The sequence below is a fragment of the Podarcis raffonei genome, chromosome 2 (assembly GCF_027172205.1).
Source record: "Podarcis raffonei isolate rPodRaf1 chromosome 2, rPodRaf1.pri, whole genome shotgun sequence".
Taxonomy (NCBI): Eukaryota; Metazoa; Chordata; class Lepidosauria; order Squamata; family Lacertidae; genus Podarcis; species Podarcis raffonei.
In genome coordinates, this window is record NC_070603.1 from 41,052,672 (window position 1) to 41,072,084 (window position 19,413).

The 19,413-nt window shown below is 43.8% G+C and overlaps 1 protein-coding gene and 1 long non-coding RNA gene across 3 annotated transcripts; one reads left to right on the forward strand and one right to left on the reverse strand.

Annotated features, from left to right (window-relative positions):
• Nucleotides 1-244: 244 nt before the first annotated feature.
• Nucleotides 245-17,870, reverse strand: FBXW10B (F-box and WD repeat domain containing 10B). Its single transcript, XM_053376139.1, has 14 exons — nt 17,155-17,870; nt 16,485-16,628; nt 14,760-14,966; nt 14,097-14,224; nt 13,698-13,817; nt 13,136-13,245; nt 12,405-12,608; nt 11,065-11,186; nt 9,608-9,756; nt 8,627-8,769; nt 6,898-7,056; nt 6,000-6,265; nt 3,220-3,354; nt 245-1,635 (listed from the first exon to the last, which is right to left on the reverse strand). Exons 1-14 carry the CDS (start codon nt 17,696-17,698, stop codon nt 761-763), a joined length of 3,306 nt encoding a protein of 1,101 aa, XP_053232114.1. The 5' UTR covers nt 17,699-17,870; the 3' UTR covers nt 245-760.
• On the forward strand, nt 1,965-13,704 carry LOC128407600 (uncharacterized). Of its 2 annotated transcripts, none has more exons than XR_008328840.1 (3): nt 1,965-2,332; nt 3,989-4,086; nt 13,593-13,704. It is a non-coding gene; the product is annotated as an uncharacterized LOC128407600 (long non-coding RNA). The 2 variants fall into 2 exon arrangements; XR_008328839.1 differs by lacking the exon at nt 13,593-13,704 and adding an exon at nt 6,916-7,107.
• Nucleotides 17,871-19,413: the final 1,543 nt, after the last annotated feature.

Genomic DNA, 19,413 nt, shown 5'->3' on the forward strand with positions numbered 1-19,413 from the left:
GCATAAACTCAACATATTAACAATTTAGAATATTGTATAGTATTAGCAGTCTAATTTATTTCAACTAGTGAAGGCTGCAGAGAGAAAAAAATTGTCTTTAAGGCCCACTTAAACATGAAGTGGGGTAGAGACAGTCTGATATTGCGGGGAATTTAATATGCTGCTCCTTCCACCCTGTTTGGAAGGTGGGAACAGACCCACATGAAAAGCAACAAGTAAGGAAACAAGTTCATTACAAAGCAGGTACCGCTGTAAGAGCTGTTGTAGCCAGGTTTCTTTATTTTGTGAACATATATTAATTGATGGTGACTCTTGGACACCTGGAGGATGTCCTCAATAAGACTGCAAAGTTTAGAACATTTTCATTAAGATTTGGGCTATATGGTGAACTTTGAGAAGTGTACACACAGTCTTAGAAACAAAGCTTACAAACAGAATCATTGTAGAGTCATGTTAATAAACCTTTCTCTAGAGACCAGGAGTATTTGTAAACTGCACTCACTGCAAACTGGAAAGACATTTCTTTGGGGAGTGAAGTAGCTTCCCCATCATATCCAGCCCACCCCACCCCCAGTGCAGCCCAGAGTCCCACCTTCTCAGCCATGTGAAAATCTGGATAATTCAATAGAGTTTGTTAGCATTTTCTGAAAGGTAGCTTCAAGCTGAGGGTAAAAATTCAGCCCAAAGCTCTCCAGTGCCAGCTGTTTGGTTTGTAGGCAGTTGTTTGGAAGGAATAGCAGGCTGCTTTGAAAAGCGAAGTTCAGATGAAAACATTCTCTCCAAGTTCAGGAGCTGCAACTTTGCCCTCCTTGTTGAAATCGTCAATGGGGAGACCTTTAATTTTCCTTAGCCAGGCATTTTTACACTCTTTTTCTCTGTTTGCTATAACCTTGGTCTTCTGTGCCTGATACTCGTGCGCCTTAGCTTCTTCATACTCTTTCATCTGTTGGGTTGTCAGAAGCCGGAACCCAGAATTGAGCCGGTATGGGTTTGGAGTGTGGGTGAAGAAGAGTTTGGGTCGCCGTGGTATCATGTCTCTATCGGGTTGGGCAATCTTCATTCGAGGCACTTTGATGGATTCGACAGAGCTTGTAAAGTGACCAACGACATGCCCTATGGCAGGTGGAGATGGTATCTTTGCCTGGCGAGAAATCTTTCCCCCTCTGGCCAAGTTGCTGCATGATTGGGAACGTGTAATAGTGGGGGCTGGGATGAAGGATTTCACCCTGCTTCCAAGCAAGGAGTTCTTCAAGCTTAACTGCAGCGTTTTGGTTTCATAAGGTGTGGAAATCCTTTCCATGCCGATCATGCAACGGGCAGCCTTCAGTCGTTTCAGCTGGGTTGATGGATCCATTTTCAGTTGCTCTGGACTTTGGGCAGCAGGGGTCTTTTGGGGCAAATTTTTCTGGAGAAAGGCAGGCCCCCAGGCATCTTTGATTTTCATATTGTATGCCATGTTGGCACTGACTTGGTCTGTCTGGTAGGCATGCTGCATTGTGCTAACAGTGAGAAGTATCTGGTCCCCAGACAGGGGACCATGGAAACGCCTCTTCTTTATGTGCTTTACGAAAGCATCAGCATCCTGGCCCGATGCAAAGTTGCTGGCTGAGGGCTTGTTTTCCTCTAACTCATCTCCTGTTTTCAAAAATAAAAGTGAAATGAGTGAAGATTAGCACCTGGGGGAAGGCAGGGCAGAACTTGGAGCACAGGTCTGGGCCCCTACTTGGTAGATCTGAAGACCCCCCAAATGAAGTCTTTTAAAAATCCATGGATTGAAAGAGGAACCTATGGGGACCAGGAGCTCCACTGTCAGAAGAGCTAGAAGAAGAGTAGCTAGCTTCCTGCTGAATGCTTCCCCTCTCCTCTCTCTGTGAGACTGGGGGCTGTGGTTTGTGCAGGATGGGGGGGGGCTGAATGACTGAATATGGGTAGGTGGGTAGGGGCCTGCAAAGCCTGATGAGTAGAGCAGGATGGGGAGAAGGCTTGGGTGTTTGTTTGAGGTGGGGAGGAATAAATCATGTTGGATGGCACTTTAGTTTTAAAGGCAAAAGTCCAAAGAGGGAAGGGATATGACTAGGAGGAAGGAGTGGTGCCAGATGATAAGCTTGTTGCTCAATGGCTCACAAAAATGTGGAGCTCACTCTGCACATTACCATGTAAAGGAGGGCCCAAAGTCTTCAACTCACCTAACTGCAGCACTGGGTTTACTGTGAGATGAATTCATTGTTGCTGATGATGTCAAAGTGGTTGCCATGGTGCGCCAAGACAAGCACAGTTCCAGGCTACTATTATGTCATGCAGGAGTGTGAGGTGGATGTTATGGAGACGAAGGGTAGAGTACGTGTTTGACATTTGTACGATCTAAAATGTATATTGGCTCTGTTTCTCTTTCTAATTTAGCATCCCTTAACCTGCTGCTTTGTGGTGCTTTGTTTATCCCATTTCCCACCTGCATCTTTACTATTTCACTTTAACATGTAGTAAAGGATATTCCCATGCCCTGACCCACATTTTATTTTCCCCACCCTCACCTTCCGTCAGTCTGTTTTAAAATCTACATTCCCCCCTCCTGTTTTGCCAAGTCAATAGCAGGTTTTTTAATGGATCTCTGATGGACCATAGAGCGCTTAGTGGGGGGAAAGATTTTTATTTGAACAAAATAGGCTTCTCGTGTAAAACCTCCCCAGATAATCTATGATCCACCCTCTTACACAAAGAAACAATCACAAGGAAGCAATCCCCACAATACCTTCACTCAGACAACCCACATATAGCACCAGATCACCAAATCCCTTGTTCCAGCCATGGCGGGGAGGAGGCCTCAGGAACAGCAGCGTCCAGTCTGTGATGCAGCAACGTTGACTATGTTGCCCCGCACCCAGACTCTCTGCATCAAATGCCTCCACGGCCGCCACCTGTGGTGATTAGGGCTCCTCCCAGTCCCATAATCTGGGCAATCGAGCCCGGGCTGGGCCACCCTCAAGGGCAGGAGTGCTCCTGCGAGGACATGCGGCCTTCAAGGAATGGTTGATTGCGCAAGGCCAATCCTAAGCCTGCTCGATCCTTCTTTGGCGTTTCCACTACACCTACCAAATCTACAATTTGCATACTGTTTATTTTGAGTATGCTAATCAGCTCTAGTGGCCTAAAGCTGGACTACAGGAACAAATGGCACCTTTAAATGCAGCTGCACATTTTCAATACACCATAGTTCCTTACCTACTAGAGTTGTTACAGATTTTGAACGCGCGGCAATAGAAAAGAGTCTAGTCTGCTCATCTGGCTTCATTTCCAGGGTTACTACATTTTTGCGCATCCTGGGAAGAGGTTCCTTCAAAATTTGATAACGAAGAGCTAGAAAAGAAGGGAATAATTTCGGCTGCTGTCCAAAGCACACTTATTGTGAAGGAAGTCCTACTGAACGCAGTCAGACTTTCTTCCAAGTATATGAGAATATGGCTATATGGCTGCAATCTTCAAATGGCTTAACTCCAGAGTTGTGTTTTGTGGATCAGTGGGACTGTGCATGCCAGTGAGCTTGGGCTTATCAGTTTTGTGTCAGCTACAAACATCCTGAACATATATGAGCAATGTATCACTTGATATCTGTTTCCTCTTGATATCTGTTTCCTCTCTCCAGAAATTCTAGTTAATTGGAATATTGTGAAATTAGAAAAATGTGAAAAGTAGTCTGATAGGACTTCTTCACCAAAGGGATTATCTAACTATCAGTTTTGTGTCAGCTACAAACATCCTGAACATATATGAGCAATGTATCACTTGATATCTGTTTCCTCTCTCCAGAAATTCTAGTTAATTGGAATATTGTGAAATTAGAAAAATGTGAAAAGTAGTCTGATAGGACTTCTTCACCAAAGGGATTATCTAACTACTGTGCAGTTGGTCTTGTATAATTCTTAAGAACTTATTAGAACACATTCAAAAGGAGTACTTCAGTAGAAACCCGTCTTACTCTTCATTATTCCAGAGAACCAAGATCAAACCCATCTTGCAAAACTACACAAAGATTTCTGATGAATATTCCTAGGAACCCAGAAATATCCAGCCTTTCTTTCTGTAATGGAGGTAGGTTTTATAATTTTTTAATGTTGCTTTTAATATATGTGTTATATGTTTATTGTTGTTAAGTTGCTTTGAGTATCTTGTATATGAAAAAAAGAAAAGTGACTAATAAGTTTAATCAATAATAACCTAGGAGAATGTCATCAAGCAGAATATGACGCCATCTGATGAAGGGAAGTTGGCCCTAGATTGTATATTTTCTAGTCTAAAAGCCACATTTCCTCATGGAGAACCTTTTAAGGGTCACGTGACAGTCTTGGGTGTGGCCCAAGTGGGTGAACAATGGATGTAACTTTTATCTTCCTACAGTAGCTGAGACACAAAAGGGCTAGGTTTCTGCACGTGCATGTGCGCCCATGCACACACACACACACACACAGCCACGTGTCTCCATCTGAAATATACTCAGAGTCGCAAAGTGATTTCATGCTCTTTATTCAGCTCATAGTGGTGAGGAGGAATGAATGAAAGTCCCCTCAAAGTATCTGCTTTATATACATTATTTACACAATGGGCTGCACATGATTGGCTAATTCCGGAATTCTACTGTAAGCCAATCAAGTTGTGGATTGACTTCTATCTGGAGCATGATTGGGTGGTTCCTGCCAACCAATCATACTGCTGCATTGTTCTAGGACCAATCAGACTGCTGCATTCTGAACCCTATTATTCTAGGACCAATCAGACTGCTGCCTTTTGGATCCTATTGTTCTAGGACCAATCAGACTGCTGCAGTTTGGATCCTATTCAACTCAGTACATAACACCATCCTTCATTCAGGCAAGTAAGAGGTGTTATCTTATTGTAAGGATGCATTGCAGTCAGGGCTGGATTTGGTCTCTGGGCATAAGGTCCCCCAATCCTGCTCACAAATCCATGATTATATTACATGAGTTCCGCTTTTTACCTATCCAAAAAACAGTATAAAGCAGGACATTGCAGATCGCTTGTGTATTAAAACCTACAGATAATTCATTCTATCTTCAAACAGCCCCCAATGACCTGAAATATCCCCGCACAGCCATCTGTTTTGCATATGTACCCAGAACTGGTTCATATGCTCAGATTTTGGTTGTGCTTGCTTTACCCTGCAGCAAACTGAGTGGGCAAAAGGAGTCTGATTACTCGGCATTTGCACAACTCAATGGCTGCATTGGGGTGTCATGCTAAAGCATAGTTTGATGAACAAGCTGGAGTGAGCCACCGCAAGCCTCAGGTTTGAAAGATCACCCATCTTCTCTGGTACAGCCATGAAGAGGCACTTGGAAGCTCTCACTTCTGCTTAGCCACAGCTTGTTGAGTTCTCCAAACCAATAAGCTGTGCTTAATGTCAATGTAGTTCAAAGCTAGCTTGTGTCAAATAAACCATCGCTAACATCAACCATGGTTTTGCAGTTGGGGCAAAACAAACAGGCTGTGGTTGAGCAAAACCTTCCAAACTCTTCCTTGTAGCCACAGCAGAGTGGCAGGGGCAGTTGTGTGAGCCCAAGGCTCACTGCAGCTTGCTCACATAATCCTAAATGATGATATGTCCTTCAACCTTAGGTCCCCGGATGTTGCTTGACAGCAGTTATCATCTCTAACCGTTGGCTAAACTGGCTGCATATGATATGAGTTATAGTCCAACAACATTTGGAGTACAGATAGATTTTTCATTCCTCTTTGTGAGTGATAAAAGGAGGATCAGACCACCCTTTTACTGCATGTCAAATGCAACATAGATCAAATGTGATGCTTATCATCACAGGGTATTAGAATTTAAAGGAGAGATGACCAAGGCTGTATACAAGCCAACTAAACACCCTGGAAGAATTTGTAAAAGGGTGAGGAAGTCCCTCCCTTCTTGACGCCTACCAACACTTGCAGGATTTCACCTGCCATTTAACTTAATACTTGATGGGCATCAGGAGCAGTACCTGGAGTAGAATTTCTGAAGTATTTCGTCGACTTCCGAATAATGTCATAGGAAAATACTGTTTTGGTGTTGTAAAGCTTCCATTTATTTCTGTGGGACCGTTTCTTCTGCCCAGAAAGTAAATGTGGCGGCATTATTTGCAATGCTTTGTCGTCAAATTTGCTCTTTTCTTTCCTTTTAGTTAGTTGTTCGGAAGCTAGTGTGTGGTCCCACACTACTTCCTCAAACTGGAACATAACCACACTGCCCAGTGCATTAACCAGTAGCCTAAAAGAAAGGCAAAGGTAGTGAGAAAACACCATGGCCAACTATCAGAAAGTACCAAATGTGTAGTGCTATAAACTGAGGAGTGAGGCATTATTAGAACCTTCAATCTGCAAGGAAGGAAAGGTGGTATGGATGTAGCTTACTGCCACACTGCCTTTTCCTGCAACTAGTGACATGATTTTATTTTTTTTCAAATGCAAATAGCAATCACGTGGTGGGGTGGAAGACTGAGAATTATAGAATTGTAGCAAATGGGGGAGGAGAAATTTTAAACTCTCGTTCCCTTGGTGCAGTCCTAATGAAAATTGCTCCTCTAAAGCTGTCATTTGCATGGGGATGGTTCCGTTGGTTTCATGTAGATGTTAAACAGCCATAGGGGATAACATCAAACCCCGAGGAACCCTGCACTGAAGACTCCACAGGGCTGAAGAGCACTCCCCAAGCGTCACTCTCTAGAAACATCCATCCAAACAGGACCAGAACCACTGCAAAGCAGTGCCGTCCACCAGCAATTCAGACAATCACTCCAGAAGCAATCCAAGGCCCTTCACATGCCAGCCCACACATTTCCTCAGAAATGTATATGACAACCTTTATTATTTAAGAACTGGGAAATAATGTCTGCAACCTACGTGTTTTCCACTATACAGAAGGACACCACGGGGTCACCTCTGCTATTGGCTCTCAAAACTCTCAGGCAGGTCCCTGTCAGGAAGTTGAATATGCGTATCTTCCCATCCGCACAGCCACTGATGACTCTGAGATAGAGAAATCCCAGGGACAGAACCTCCCTACAAACAAGGAAAGTTGTTGAAATACAACACTTGCTCTTATGAGGACAACATTGAGACTGTAAGGGTGTCTTGGTGTAGAATGATGAATTAACACTCCTCAAAGTAAACAAATGGAGGATGTGTTTTACAAGGAATATTCATGACTGAGGTGAAATTGGGGGGGGATTATTACTAGTACAACTTTGTCTATTTGCACACACACGTAGAATGCACATAATGCAGTCAATGTTCATTAATTTGAATTAGTCTATTCTGAGTAGAACTTAGTGGAATACCACCCCTAGTTCCTACCCTTCCCTCATGTGTTACTCTGAGCAGAAAATATGTCAAGCAAGTGCTGTTTACTAGGAAAATGACAAATTGAGGTTTAAACAGGCTGCCACCTGAAGTGAAAAGTTACTGCAAGAACGCACCCGGATCAGCAGAGCGCTAAACGTAAGCAAACAAAATGTGAGCCAATTTACTTTTAGGCAGTTGAGGGAGAAAGAAAGTCAACACCGTGTTGAAGGATTGTATGCTGACATAAGGGGCTGGGTGGAGAACCGCCTGAACCGAGAACTGGCATTGGCTCGAGTCCAGAAATGCTAGAGGCACCTTCTTCTATGTGCCAAGACAGGCCAGCAGGAACCTGGGAGAAGTGAGACAAACTTAGAGAAGAGGACCACAGAGAGTACAGCAAGGGTAGGTGACTCTTCAACTGTTGTTGGACTCAAACCTTCATCAGCCCCAGCCAGCAAGATCACCATCCCTGGAGTACAGCCTTGTGAATGAAGAGGCACAACTTACTGCCTTTCTGGAGTAAAGTAGTCTGATGGGGATGGAAAGTGAAAAATGGCTACCATCTTTCAGAGGCCTGTAACCACATGCCAGTGTGGTGTAGTGGTTAAGAGCGGTAGACTCATAATCTGGGGAACCGGGTTTGCGTCTCCGCTCCTCCACATGCAGCTGCTGGGTGACCTTGGGCTAGTCACACTTCTTTGAAGTCTCTCAGCCCCACTCACCTCACAGAGTGTTTATTTTGGGGAAGGAAGGGAAAGGAGAATGTTAGCCGCTTTGAGACTCCTTCAGGTAGTGATAAAGCGGGATATCAAATCCAAACTCTTCTCCCCCTCCTCCTCCTCCTCCTCCTCCTCCTCCTCCTCCTCCTCCTCCTCCTCCTTCTTTCTTGCTGTATCCTTTCATCATTACCAGTTCACAACACACACACTTTTGAGATGTGATATAAACTAAATATTAACTGAAGTGGTAAATCCCATTAACAACTTTAACGTAGAGGACCGTTGAAGGTGGAGACAAGCCATTCATAGTAGAGTCATGCTAGGTTCTGTGGTCTTAGGTTTGCCATCTTGGAGGTGGGTGGGAGTTAAAAGAAAAGATAAACCTTGTATGGTTCAAAAGCAGAGAGCTATCTCATCTCGTACAGAAGGGATTTTGGCAATGGGGAAGATTCACAGTTCCAGTTAGCTTTGTCCTTTATAAAAACTACTCCAAACACATAAGGATCAAGAGTCATTGCTAAGGACATCACAAAGTCTGCAGCTTTTTGACTGCAATAAACAATACCTACATGGGGTGTCTGAAAGCCCCCAGGCATCTCTTGTGATTTCCGTGCATGCTCCATCCCAGGATATAGCCGTCATTGCTTCCTGTCACAAGATGCCACTCATCAAACGACAGGCATGTCACAGGGCCCAGATGCCCTTGTAAAGTCTGGAAAACGAAACAGATTTGTTTTTCCATGCTCTTTAGAGGCTTCCAGCAACCACAGGATTATGATGCCATTGTTTACATTGTTGGTGGTAAAGATGTGACTAACCTCCACTGGCCGCCTGTTGCTGAGTGCTAAGCATCTAACCTATCAGAAATGTCAGCTTTCTTACTGGAGTAGAAGGAGATCAATATAACCCCTTTAAAGGGCAGCAAGGAACCATTCAGACTGATTAGGCTAATTTCAACCCCAGGAAAATTTTTAGAAAGCATAATTAAAACTTTACCTGTGATTAAACATATAGACGAACAAGCCCTGCTGAAGAAAGACCTGCAAGCATTTCTCACAGAGGAGGTTTGCCTCACCAAACATTCAGAATTCTATGAGTGTGTCACAGACATGATGTATTGCAATTAGCAACCACTTTTGGTGAAGCTGTACACTAAATTCCTATTGCTGCCTAGAAAACCCCTGCTGCCAGGGGCAGTTCCCATATTTCACTCTGAATGAGTGGTCAATGTAAGCCAACTCTCTTCTGATTGTTTGACGCTTGCCTGGGTTAGTCCCTTTGCTATCCCTGTATTCATGAAATGCCAAAGAAGCTTGAAAGGTCTCGCTGACCTTTCTCTGTGTTCCCAAGGAAGATAGAGCCCCATTGTTTGCATACAAACTTTTGGCAAAAGCAGTAGAGAAGTATGGAGGGCCATGTTACCCTCCCGCCCGCCTACCCCGGCCTGAGCTTCCCCACCACTGCTCTGACTCCACCTTAAATGTGTTGCTTGGTGCCACATACTGAGCTGACAGCATTTTCAGAGTCAGCCACTGCGTTATAAGTCTTACCTTTATCAGTATACATGTCTCAGCATGCCACACTTTCACTATGCCCTTATCGCAGGCACTCACGACATGTGTTTCATTCATCTTAGCAGCCCAAACAATAGCTTTGTGTGCGAAAGTCTTAACGCACTTTCCAGTTTCTATATCCCACACTGTGAAAAACACAAAAAGATGCCGTTAATTCATTTTCAGCACAACCCTGAGCGGTCTCCTGGTGCCATTAAGCTGAAGTGACGAGTGCAGGATCTCAGAGACCTTGCCAAAGACACAGATAGGCTGGGAGATGGACAGTACTCTCTTGCAAAAAATCTCTAAAGGTGGCAGCATATTTAGCAGCAGCATCTGCTCCAAAGAGTCACTCAGTCACCTTCCTCCTGATGACCAAGCAACCCCCAGCACTTGCTCTGGAAGCAGAAAAGAAGATCCCAATGAGGACTGAGCAGCCTTAGTGGCCTTCAGCCAAAATAGAATGCTGAGTGTCTACTGGAGAGGAAAAATGGAAAACGGTGTGCATGAACAGTCTTGCTTGACCCCTTGCAACTTATAGAGGAAGGCATGATTGGCCCCTGGAACTGGAACACTCTTGTTAGATACAGTGGTACATTGATTCTCAAACTTAATCTGTTCCGGGAGTCGATTCAACTCCCAAAACGTTCAAAAACCAAGGTGCAGCTTCTGATTGACTGTAGGAGTCTCCTGCACTCAAGCAGAAGCTGTGTCAGACAGTCAGCTTCTGAAAAACACTCGCAAACCGGAAAATTTACTTCTGGGTTTGCGGCATTCGGGAGCCGATTCGTTTGGCAACTAAGCCATTCAAGAACCAAGGTATGACTGTATTGAGGATGTACTGCAACACGTTGTTATTCTGCAATAAAAGGTAAAGGTAAAGGACCCCTGACACTTAAGTCCAGTCGAGTACGACTCTGGGGTTGCGGCGCTCATCTCGCTTTATAGGCCGAGGCAGCTGGCGTTTGTCCGCAGACAGTTTTCCGGGTCATGTGGCCAGCATAACTAAGCCGCTTCTGGTGCAATGGAACACCGAAACCAGAGCAGCACACAGAAACGCCGTTTACCTTCCCACCAGAGCGGCACCTATTTATCTACTTGCACTTTTGGGCATGCTTTCAAACTGCTAGGTTGGCAGGAGCTGGGACCAAGCGACGGCAGCTCACCCCATCGCGGGGATTCGAACCGCCGACCTTCTGATCAGCAAGACCAAGAGGCTCAGTGGTTTAGACCACAGTGCCAATAGGAGCCTTCTAATGACTACAGTTCCCAAGATTCTTTGGAGGAAGCCATGTTTGTTTAAAGTGGTATGATTCTGCTTTAAAAGTATCTTGACGATGTGGTCATAGTTCTGCATTACAATTGTTTACCCTTTCATTCTGCAAAGTTTAAATTTAACTATAGTATGTAGATTTTCCCGTATTTCCCTGGGAGACAGGCAACATTTTGCTCACATTTTGCTGTGCAGTCTTTGGATCCAGACACAAACTTGCTCTTGTACAAATCCAGGCAAGTGATGCTTCCTGTGTGGCCGTTAAAAATTTTCACACATGCCCCAGTGAGGATATTCCACATTCTAAAAGATACGGATCAAGAGGATGAGAAGAAACAAACACTGAAGTTGCATGTATGTTACCAGCTTAAAATACAGCTGGGCTGTTTCCCCCATCAATTTGGATCAAAGCGGGTTTAGGGAAAATTGCATCAAAATGCAGTATTTCTCAAGAAACAACAGAATAGATAAGCATTGTGCCCAACATGGTGTATACATTGCTTTCCAAACTAGTAGCGGAAGTGCATGAGATGCTGAGTAAACAGAAGAGTGTACACAGCCAGAATATAACGAGTTATTGAAATTTCAAGCATATCTAGATAGGGGTGCAACCAAACAAATGGGAATAAATATCTGGAAGCAATATGCTTTGCATGGTCTTTCTCTGTTTGGATTACGATACTGGGGTTAATGCTTCATTTCCCTTTTTCTACTATGCAGCCTACTAAATTAGTATGGGGATTGGTAATATGTGGCAATGGCCAATCCAAGGTGAGATTGAATTGGTAGATATGTGCATGAAAATTGCTTTAAGTTCTGACATTCCGTTCACCTATCTTCTTGTCTGATCTGTTGGTACCAGGTTTTATAGCTTCTCTAGTATATACTAAAGTTTAAATAGTTTGATGATACAGGTATGATATATTATGGAATACAATGTAACACATGGCACTATTCTGTGTGTGTGTTTTTAATGCGCTTTCTGAGTTTCAATAAACAACGTTCAGAAGCTGACACTCCCTAAAGAACTGGAGCCACCAACAAATCAGTCAACCAACAATTTATTTGAAATTCTGCTGGTGAGTTGCAAGTGCATTGCTGTTTCATTTGCTGTTGTGTTCTGTAGTCTGTGGCTCTGTATTTCATTACTGTGTGAAGTGCCCTGGAACTGGAGAATGAAGGATGGTATATAATAATAATTATTATTTTTTAAAAATAAAATACAGTAGCTAATTCTGGAGCTCTCTGGCTCCAACCATCATTTGCTATGGCTCCACCCAGTGCTGGAATGTACCTCTGCACAGATTACCCCTGAGCTCTCATCCTTGTTGTGGGAATACATAACTTATTTTAGACTCAAGGAGCATAATAATACAATGTGAAGTATTTTTAAGCCCCACCAGCAATGAAGCACTCAAGGGACGTTGAATTAAATGGGTCGCAAGTACCCTTAACACCTTCCATATTTTGCCTTTCCCCCCCAAAATGCAATGTAAAGATGTTAGGATCAGCACAGCTCACCTGATGCTGAGATCATAGCTGCCACTCAGAAGCAATCCTTTCTGTTCATTGAGGTACACAGCCCGGATGCTACCAGCATGTCCCAGAAAGACAGGAGGGACATAGCGCATCTCATCCACATCCATCAAACGGACTTTCCGGTCCACAGAACCAGTGGCCATCAGCTTCCCACCACCATAGTGAATCACTCTGTTTGGATCCAAACTGAAGAGGAAGCGAAAGTTGAAGGGAGAACCTGGTTTTATTTGATAGACTTATTTCTTTCATATCCTGCCTTTATTCCATGGTGGAATTCATCATGACAGCTAATATAGTATTCCCAGGAGGTCCCCCATCCAAGCAGCAAACAGATCTAGACCTGCTTAGCTTCATAAAAGTCTAAGCCAGGCCGCCCAGATCTGGTTTCCTCCAAGTGTTGTTGGCCTCTATGAAGGAACTGAACTGGACTACTTGCATGTATTATGGGAATGTACGTTCTACTTGTACCACTTGTGGCAACTTATTCAGAGGCAGGAAGCAGATAAAAGACACAGAGAGGTTTCCCTTAGCATTCTGCTCCTGGGGAAAAAGCTATATGTGTTCACTATTTTGAAAATATCACCAGAGGTTCATGGGTTTACAAAATGCCCCATATGTTGTAGAACATTGGTTGTTGTGAGGCACATCTAGAGATTTTTTGGGGGAAGGAGGGTGGAATGAGGCAAAACACACTTCTTGCCAGGTACACATACCTGTCTATTAGAATCCGGACATTATACCCACTGCAGAAGACATTCCGTTCTTCCAACTTGACAATGTCTACCTCTTGTCCATGATAAGCTTTGCGCAGGTATTCATTCTCCTTAAAGCAGAATGAGGAGCAATGATGGCTGGTTATATGAGAGAATGACAAACGAGGAAGTAGGTGGCCTTGTGCTTCAACTGGCAGAAATGGGCTTTGTCTCCACCACCACTTCCTTCATTAGAAGCCCCCTCTACCCAGTATGGAGAGTGTGCTAGGCCAAGACAAGTACGCAGACTCCCACCGGAAGCTGTGCACACACATGGGCTATTATTCCTTTCTTTGGGAAAGAAGGAGCATAGCTTCAGGTTAACACAGCTTCACACTTCCACACTCTAGGCATGGTTTCTCTCTGTGGTTTCTCTCTCTTTCTCTCTTTCTCTCTTTCTCTCTCTCTCTCTCAACAGAGAGATCAACCAATGGCAGAGAACTGAATAGGGCCCAAGAATTTCCCATCACCTACTCAAACCCAATCCAAGAAAATCCAGGAATGCAGAACACCCACAATGCACCTTTATAGTTACGATTAACTTGGCCTTGCTTCGGATGATGTCACCGTCCGAGTTTATGCGAGGAATGGCAACATTGACAATTTTGGCATAGTTGGAAATTGCTCCTTTAGGGCATGACCCCTGCAACAGAAAGAAGACAAAATCATTTAGTTAAATATGTCAACACTGAAATGTTAGACCAAAAATGGCTACAGTTGGTGCAAGATAAAGCTTGGCCTCTGCATGGAAGGGCAGGTCCATCCTTACTGACTGCACTCCACACACTATGACTGCAGATACGCAATATGTTGAAAGCACATTATTTTCCCCAAAGAATCATGGGATCCGTAGTTTGCGCCTCAAAGAGCTACAATGCCCAGTACCCTTAACAAACCACAAGGGTTGAGAATCCCACAGTACCTGCAGGAATGCAATCTCACTTTGGAGAGCACGATTTGCTATCATATCCCTCTTGATTAGTTTGACCAGGAAGTCCCAGTGTGCACTCACGAGAGCACATCTGTTCAAGGATTTCATGTCCAGCATTCCTAGAGAATCACAAAGAGAAGCTTGTTGCTCTGTTGCTTCCTAAAAGCGAAGCATTAGAAAGCTGCTTCAGGGACTTACTAAGACATGCTGAAGCCCCTAAGCTTTTGTCAAACTTTGTCAAGTTTAAGAGGCCGGAAAACTTTTTTTAAAAAAACAACAACAGAAAAGGCAATGGGAATAGAAATAACGAAGTTTAATATCGGCATATATGGTGGTGGCACAGGTAAGGATATAACAAAAAACTAACCATCTAACTATGGACACCTTATAAAATACAGCTATTTCTGCACAAATTAATGAACTCAATATGACAAATGTGTAGCCATTAAGTATATTGTTGTCATATCAGAGCAATAGTGTATGTTTTAGAGTGCTTTCCCTGTTCTCCTTTTTAACCAATTATGTAAAATATTAAATTTAGTTTTTAAAAGAATGTATTTAGAGATTCCTCATAATCTGAAGCCCTTGAATGTAGCTTAATTTAGCTTGTGTATAAGTAAATCTGGCACTGTGAGGAAGGCAAGAGGTTCTTACGCAATATGAACTTGGACAAGTGGATGGGCAGACAGCGAATGAAGTCTTTGAACTTGTTGACTTTGAAGGGCTTTGTGGGATGGGGGGGTACAGGCTCCGCGACATTCAGTATGACAGAACTGCTGGTGGCTTCATCCATGTACTCTGACATTACTTCAGACATCTGATCTGACTCTTTGCTCCAAAGCCTTTGCAAACGTAGATGGCCTGTTGAGTGGATGAGAAAACCAACCAAGGGAGTATTACAGAGTGGCCATAAAAAGAACTGGCAGGATAAGAAGCTTAAGTTACCCTCTATAGCCCCGCAGTGAAGAAGCAGCCTGTGCCTTTGAGCAATTGGACCTCCTCATACATATGTTATATATGGGCCATGGCTTTGTAGGTGACGTCGCCAATGTCTCATACAGTCCCACATCTCAAGAGGGACTATGTAGCACCAGATTTCCATTATGCCAACAGGGTAGTAGTTGCAATTATTTACAAACAAGATGCACCTCCTGGAGAAAACCCAGGAACAATGAAAAGTCATGAATCAACATAGAAATGGTAGAGATGCTGCTTCACAGGCAGAAGGTCCCAGGCTCTATTCAGCATCTCCAAGTAGAGACCTTGGAAGAGACCCTGGTGAGAAATCATGGAGAGATGCTGCCAGTTGCTGGGAACAACACTGAGCTAAACAGACCAATGGTCTGTCTTGATTATCACTGATCTCATCAAAACATCCACTACTGTTATTCTGGCTGTTATCTATAATTACAACTGGTGGACTGGATTGCTGGAAGGGGAATTAGGTGGAATGAGAAGAAGAGCAGAGCAGGATGGCCCGCCAGAGCTACAGGGTGGTGCAGCTCAGGGGTATCAACAAGCCTTGACATAACTTGAGTGGGGAAGGCTGATCTCAACTTTCTGATTGAGAGTTTCCCAACCATGACCTTGGGATGGCCAACATGGCCACAGAAGCTATGCTGGAGAGCCAAGACTGCCACCAGAGTTGAAATCACAACGAGGCAGTTAAGTAATGCCATAGCATGTTTTGTTTAGGCTAACAGTGGCATTGCCATCTGTTCCCCACCCACCTACCTGCTCCACACCTACCTGTGTGGATCTCTTTTGCTCCAGTGGGGTGCCACTGTTAGAGGCAGACATTGACATTTGGCTGGAAGACAAAGTCTAGTCTGTTGGATCAGCTGCAGAGGTTGATGGGGTTGGCAGCATGAGCTTTGTTGTACACTGTTCTTGTGATAGGGATGGCATTGGTTAGGGTAATTTGACAAAAGGGATATGTGACCATCTCCCAGCTCCACCACAAGTTTAACTTCTAGCCTAAGGAAGAACTCTGGAGAACTTGAAAGCTTGCTCACTATTTTGTGACATTTTGGCTGACCCAAAAATAACTATGGATTTTGCATATTAAAAGTGGCATATATATATATACAGTGGTACCTCTACTTATGGACGTGATGCATTCTGGGGTGCCATTCGTACCCCCAAAAGTCCATAAGTAGAGCGCCACTTCTGTGCGTGTGCGTGACGTGATAGAGCACTCCTGCGCATGCGCAAAGCACGCAGATCACTTATGCACAAAGTGGCGAACCTGGAAGTAAACACTTATGGGTTTGCTGTGTTCGTAACCAGAAAAAACGCAACGTGAACCTAACGCAACTAGAGGTATGACTGTATTAGGAATGGGAAATGGATGGATGGATAAACAGAATTAAATAATACCAAATAAGTCACTCTTCTCTGAAGCAACCCCCGAGGTAAAACCAGAGGTGTGAGATGTGAGGTGGCTCCGAACCTGGGAGATAGATTTCTCTTGCTTCTTAAGAGGAATCACATCCTTGCTTGTTTGATCTTCATCTGGCACAGCTGGAAAGATTTAAATAACACAGAAGATAGAAATAACAAAACAAAAAAAAAAACCAGTAAGAGACAAACATTTCACAGGAAATGATTCTATATCTAGGTTCTTTGCTCATTGGTCTGCATCCAAAGGAAGAGCAGTTACAAGCTACACTTAACGTGGTCCTCTCTGAAGTCAGGTATGGGGAAGTTATGGCCCTCCAGATGTTATTGGACTCCCACTCCCATCAGACCCACCCAGAGGTGATGGCAATTGAAGTCCAGCCGCATCTGGAGGTTCCCCACCACACCCACCTCTTCACGTGAACTTCTGAATGTAACTAGATCCTTGGGCAATGTAAGCTGGGACAGTTCATTCAGTTTTGCTGGTTGACCACAAGCAACTAGGATGCTGGCTGCCCCACACATATCTATGCAATGAGGATTAGCACAATAGTAAAGGATACTGTCCATTTCCCCCTCCACACATTACTGGGATGTCTGGTTGAGAGTCAGAGATAGCACCTTCAGCCCCCTAATGCATTAGTATTACCTGTTTTGTTGTCCGTCGATTTGCAAGTGGCCTCATCTTGGCTCAAGAGGATGCTAACCAGGTTGGCAGCCATCAGCAACAACTGTGAGTCACACATCTGCAGCAGAAGCAGGAGGTAGTTTGCTTTGCTCCAGAAACTGGCATTTAAGAACCACTTCCAGAGGTCTTCCATGGCATGCTCCAGTTTCTTCGGATTAAGTGCCCGGTCCAAGGTGGAAGATGCTGTGAAGCTGGAGCTGACGCAGGAACGGCTGTAGGTGAAATCCTTGCTATTGGTGGACTGCAGGAGGTTCCAGGCATACTTCAAGAGGTCTTGGCTTTGGAACCGTTTTATGATCCCCTTCAAGAATTGCCCCTTAGAAATATGGCTGGCCCGCACAAACCACTCTCGGGTGGAGAGAGCCTTCCAGGACAAGATGCAGGATTTGCAATGATAGCAAACAGGCACCAAGTCTGTTTGCTTGTCACACCGCAGATCTGGAGAGTACTCTAGTTTATATTCCAGGATCTGTGGAACCACTTCCACCACCGGGTGGGTCTTCATTGTATTAGCCTGTGTTACACACACACACACACACACACACACACACACACACACACACTAACAGACACAAGGGCCACCAGCCAAAGGCAAGCAAGCAGCTTCCTAAGAGTCTCCCTCCATAACCCTAAATCTCTGTCTAGCAGCAACAGTTTTCTGTTTGTGGAACTCGTTATTTTTCAGAACTCCTAGGAGACACAGTTAGTACCATAATTCTCCTAGAACTTGCCGGGGCAAAACTGTCTGCAGCTAACATACCTTATAGATTCTAATAGATGGAGAGAGCTGCTTCTGTATCAAGATAGACACAGAAAGATCAAACATGGCTGTGGGTTCAGATTTTGCCCACAAAATACAGTTGTTGGGGGGGGAATGTACATTCCCCCCAATAAACACACGACCTTTTGAAATCCTAAATTCCAGGGTGCCAAGCCCTAGAGAGTAAAAAGCTGCTGCCAACTCTCTGAAAAACTTGAGAGGATATTGATGGGTCTGGAAGGGGAGGTCTATTTGAAAGATCCATGTTTTGTTTTGTTTTGTTTTGTTTTGTTTTGTTTTTGTCTCCCAGGTGCTTATGCTTGTGCGCGTTTACCAGAAGTGTGATCCATTCAAAGTTACCATTAGTTTAGCACATGTTGAGTTTACTCAAAAGTAAGTCTCATTATATTCAACTGGCCTCCCAGAAATTCTGTCTATTTGTTTCACTGTGCATCTTGGCCTACATTTTCCACTTAACTCATTTAACAGCGAGTCTCTCTCCTAATAGACTTATCAGACTCGTTGTAATTGAGCATACAGTCTTCTGTGCTGTTCCATGAGGGAGCACTTTGAATTCACACAGAATCTCATCTCTCTCTGCTTTCAGTTTGGGGAATTCCTTTTGGCCCTCTTCCCAGTCTTCTTGGGATTTTACCATTCTAAAGGTGTTTGGCGTCATCTGACTTTAAATCATTTTATGAATTATTTCGATAGCAATAATTGCAAAGGAGAGCTCTGGTACATCGCACTCTTGTTTACATCCCTTACACTGTGAAATCAATTACTGTCCGCTTCGTGTTCAGTTTTGAAACCAGTCACTAATCTGTAATAAGGTCTGTGTGCTTATTGCATTACTACTACATTTCTATCATATTTGGTTTGCTTCCAGGTGGTCAATATTCTGTGGGAGGGATTCAATCATATAATAGCACATTTAGGTTTGGGCTGCAAAAGTGGATTGAAGTGAAGCTCACTTAAAAAAAAAAAAGCAACCCGCTCAGATTTTTTGCAGTAAGAAGAGTGCAGACCCTCCAAGCTGCCCAGAGTGGCTGGGGCAACCTAGTCAAATGGGTGGGGTATTATTATTATTATTATTATTATTATTATTATTATTATTATTATATAGGACTCCCTATTTTCATCAGAGGAATGTTGGAAGGTGTGAAAGTGTAGGGTAATGATGAATTGATGAAAGCTCATATAATGCTCAATAAATAGTAAACGTTGCATAACCTCTGTGCAAACAAATCCAAATGAATGCTCAACAAACAGTGGGTACTGTGCAGGTTCCAAGCAATCTTTGTGCAAACAAATCAGTGTGAATGTTCAATAAACAGGTTGCCTAGAAGTGGTGGAAGTGGCCTTGGAGACCTTTTCCTAGACCAATAGCTTCAGAGGTATGTGGAGCCACTCTTCAGCAGGAAACAGTAGCTGGTTACTAAGACAGAGTCTAAAGCTGT